We start from the raw sequence: 3,996 nt of genomic DNA, 5'->3' as shown, positions 1-3,996 counted from the left end.
AACAATTAATACATAGTCGCTCCCACAATGGATATTATCAAAAAATATAATTTTCTAGGATTGAGTTTAAAATAAAATAAAGTCGACTCTAAAGTTAGCTACAGCTTTTAGTACAGATATTCTATTTAAAAGTATGCCAAAAAGCAGCAACTAACTTTAGCGTTGACTTTGTTTTCACTTTGAATATGCGCCATTGAACTTTGAATGTGGCAAAGTTCGGTGAATCATCCAAATCACAACCTTCATATCTTGAAATTTTTTATGAACTCCCGACATCTTTTGTAGACTTAATTTCCAAAAAAGTGCCAAAAAAGAATTTACAGTCGTTTAGAAAAATTAAACTTTTTCTTATATCTGTACGATTCTAAAAATAATGACCCATACTCTGAACCGAATATCGGCAAATCCACTTGCCTGCTGAAACACTAAGTCAAAAAATATAAATTTTGTCTCTATCGCCTTAAGTAAGTGCTTTCATTTGACGGACAGTAATGGCATAGTAAGGTTCAGCGATAATGCCGAGGAAGGCAAACACAGGTACCGCTTATGGCGCAGTTACGCAGGCGATCATATGATCTCTGGTCACAATTGTTGTTGCTTTCACTGCACAATAAAAAATTTAAGAGAGAACTGAATTGCATGACCAGCGGTGCTGCCAACTATTTTCGAATAGAAAAGGCTAAATTTTTCTGAAAACCCGCTAGAGAAGGCAACAAAAATTTGGGACCAGAGATCAAATTATCGTCTGCGTAACAGCGCCCTTAGTGAAGAGTTTTATACTTCTTGATGTGGAATCTATTAATCAACGTCTCTTTGAAGTTCGAGGTAGTGTACCTAGATTTACAGCCTGAAGTGACCGAGTGAAATACTCAAGAGGTTATTCCAAATATTCACACATTAGAAGCCCACGTAGTTTTTACGAGGAAGTAAGAGACTGCATCCTGGTGGGAAATTCTCGATCTTTGAAATAGTTTTTGCAATAAGTTAACCAAATGCTATGTTGTTAGATACGAATTTTTCTGATTTCATATTATTATTTCTTTTACAAATAGCAATTATCGTTTACGATGGTGCACGTGATATGGTATGGCGTCTTCAACATCCTGCTATGTGGCCTGATCCAGACTTGGGTTTGGTACAAGTACTAAATGATCGCTTTTTCATTATGGATGGTGTTATTGGCTTAGCTTTTGATGCAGTCAACGGAATACTTTATTTCCAACCATTAGCTACCGATCGGTAAGAATGAACTCAAAACCTGCTCCAAAAGGCATACAGTTTGAGAATTAACTCTAGAACTCAAACTGGATTAACTGCAGTTAAGTCCCGAAATAATTCCGAATACACATTCAACGCGAATTCACATAGGGTGATAGCAGCAGCACAAAAACAAAAACAACGCTAAGAAACTATATGCATAATAATGGTAAGATTACGAACAAATTTTTAACTACGTATCGTCACTAGACACGAATAAAGGCGCGCCATTGTTTTGGCGGCGAAAAAGGACGCATTGACGAAAAAATATGTGTAAAAAACCTTAGACGAAAAAAGGCGCGTAAATATAGATTTATATCTAGCCAAGGACTTTCTCTTCAACATTATTCTCCATAAACTATTTGTGGAGTATACATACTATTACACCCGCAAACATAGTTGACTGCGAAAATAAGTTAACGCGTCTTTCTTTGCCGTCGCCTAAGTTTAGCCGCCTTTCTTCGCTGAAGTTTTTTTTATGCGTCTTTTTTCGCGATCAACTTTTGAGCTCGCGCCGTTTTTCGTTTCTAGTGACGGTATAATTTTGACTCTCAGTACCAAGTCGTCTAGAAATTATAAGCTCTGGTAACATCACCTTATATGAATTCGCCTTGAACACATTGTGAAAAAGAAGTTAAGCCTTTTCCAAAGCAAACCCTTTTAACGAGAAAAAGTCTTTTTTTGAGTAATCATGTTTTAGGTAACTCAATTAATAATCGTATTGAGTTATCTCCTGCTTTGAATACTTTCTTTCTTCTAATTTGAATTTNAATTAATAATCGTATTGAGTTATCTCCTACTTTGAATACTTTCTTTCTTCTAATTTGAATTTTTTCAGCATCTTTTCGATAACCAAAGAAGCATTACGTGCTGGACCACGTCGCCTGCACGACGTATTACCAATTCAATTTCTGGGCAAAAAGTCATCTCAGGGATTACCACTTTACTTATCACCGCAAGATGGCAGCCTCTTATTTAGTCCCGTTACTGAAACCGCAATTGTCTCCTGGCATCCGCAAACAAATAAACAGGCTGTACTCGCCTACGATGTGGATGCATTACAATTCGTTGCCGATATAGGCGACTCTCCATGGGATGCTGGTGTGGTGTACGCCATGTCGTCGAAGTTTAACCGATTCACATTAGAAACCGTCAATAGACAAGAAATAAACTTCCGGCTGATGCGATTCAAATATCCGAGTAGAAGTGCGGTACCGGCACAGACTCTATTCACACCATCTAATCCTATACGTGGTGATTTGTATACGAACGGCCAACGTCTGAATGCTTTGAATGACACAGCTTACGAGATTGTCGAGGAGCGATCAGTGCCATCTCCTAGCGTAGCCTATAACTTGGGACGAAGTGCAAAAATTTATCAACTGCATGGTCTGCGAAACGGATTGCACACATTCACGGGAAATAGCGTTCCAGCAGCGGCAAATGTCTTTCCGCTTGGACATGGAGGTTATAGTTATAGTGTAGGACACATCGGCCACTAACTGTATTGTTAGTAAGAGCTTTGATTCAGATTTTTGTAGATTTTGAAGTACAATATTTTGATGTTAATTTTGTTTAGATTTATATTTTGTAAATACTGTTTTTTTATCTTGTTTCGTAGTTAAAAATTATGTTGTGAATTGTTGTACATACACATAAAAGAATAAATAAATCTTTGAAAATAATTTGTATTTATCCGTACATTCATAATTTAGCGACATCTTCAGCAAAGCTTCCCTAACTTTTAGGTCCTTTATATGCCATTTATTTATGCTCTTTCTTTGCTGCCATCCTGACTCTTCAATAAAACTAAGAGTCACCTCGTGAACTTAATTGCGCATGGTTCATAGCACTCTTGGTATCCTTTTTTGAGAGTACGCTCTTTTGTGGTAGGAGCACCACTGAAAGCTCATCATCCGTCAGCTGCTGAGCATCTTATGTTGTAAAGTTTGCAAGCGATACTGTAATATATATTGCGTGAACTCCACTGAAAATCTTCAGTCGATGACGGCTCTTTGATGTGCGAATTATCTTAAAAACGGAGAAATCTGCGAATGCATTAAAATCTTTGAGAAAAAAAAAATTAAAAAGAAAACTTGATTGAAAATATTTCGAAAAAAATTATAAACGGTAATATCGCGTTCGTTCTTACTGTTCCGCGTCGGTTCGGTTATTAATAGATATTTTCAAATATCTCGCGAAAATCTTGCTGACAATCCTGGCTGCATGTTGCGTATACGCTATGGCAAATCGTTTGGGTGTAAAATAGTGTGTTGTGCGGATTAGACGTTTAATTGTGAGTACCATGTGTGCCATATTGCTTTTTGTTTTTAAGCCAAGATAGCAACAAGTTAGCAGGATGCACCAAACTACTTGCTAAAGGAGAAAAATGTGATAATATGAGGAAATGGGGACTGATGATTTAGCACGCATTCCGTTAGTGAATATATATGTATTTACATTACATATGTACATATTGCGCGAACTGAATGTTAACATAGGATAACATAGGGCAATCATTTAACCGCGTAAATGCTTCGTAACCATGTAAACCTCGTAAACTTATTTGTATGGAAAATCGATTTATTTACGAGGTTTACGCGGTTACACAATATTTAAAATTGAAAACAGTTCAAGTAAAAAATAAAAATAAAATAAAATAAAATAAAATAAAATAAAATAAAATAAAATAAAATAAAATAAAATAAAATAAAATAAAATAAAATAAAATAAAATAAA

At 35.9% G+C, this 3,996-nt stretch overlaps 1 protein-coding gene across 1 annotated transcript; it reads left to right on the top strand.

Moving 5' to 3' along the window:
* Positions 1-1,052: 1,052 nt before the first annotated feature.
* LOC108379692 (major royal jelly protein 1-like) lies at positions 1,053-2,759 on the top strand (the record flags this gene model as incomplete). Its single annotated transcript, XM_017636042.1, has 2 exons — positions 1,053-1,239; positions 2,096-2,759. Coding segments are annotated over 2 exons (851 nt in total), but the record flags the coding sequence as incomplete, so codon positions are not given.
* Between the last annotated feature and the right edge of the window lie 1,237 nt (positions 2,760-3,996).

The sequence above is a fragment of the Rhagoletis zephyria genome, unplaced genomic scaffold (genome assembly GCF_001687245.7).
Source record: "Rhagoletis zephyria isolate East Lansing unplaced genomic scaffold, Rhagoletis_zephyria_1.1 Rzeph_scaffold_17058, whole genome shotgun sequence".
NCBI lineage: Eukaryota > Metazoa > Arthropoda > Insecta > Diptera > Tephritidae > Rhagoletis > Rhagoletis zephyria.
Note: the sequence above shows the minus strand (reverse complement) of the source record. Positions and strands in the feature narration are given on the sequence as shown.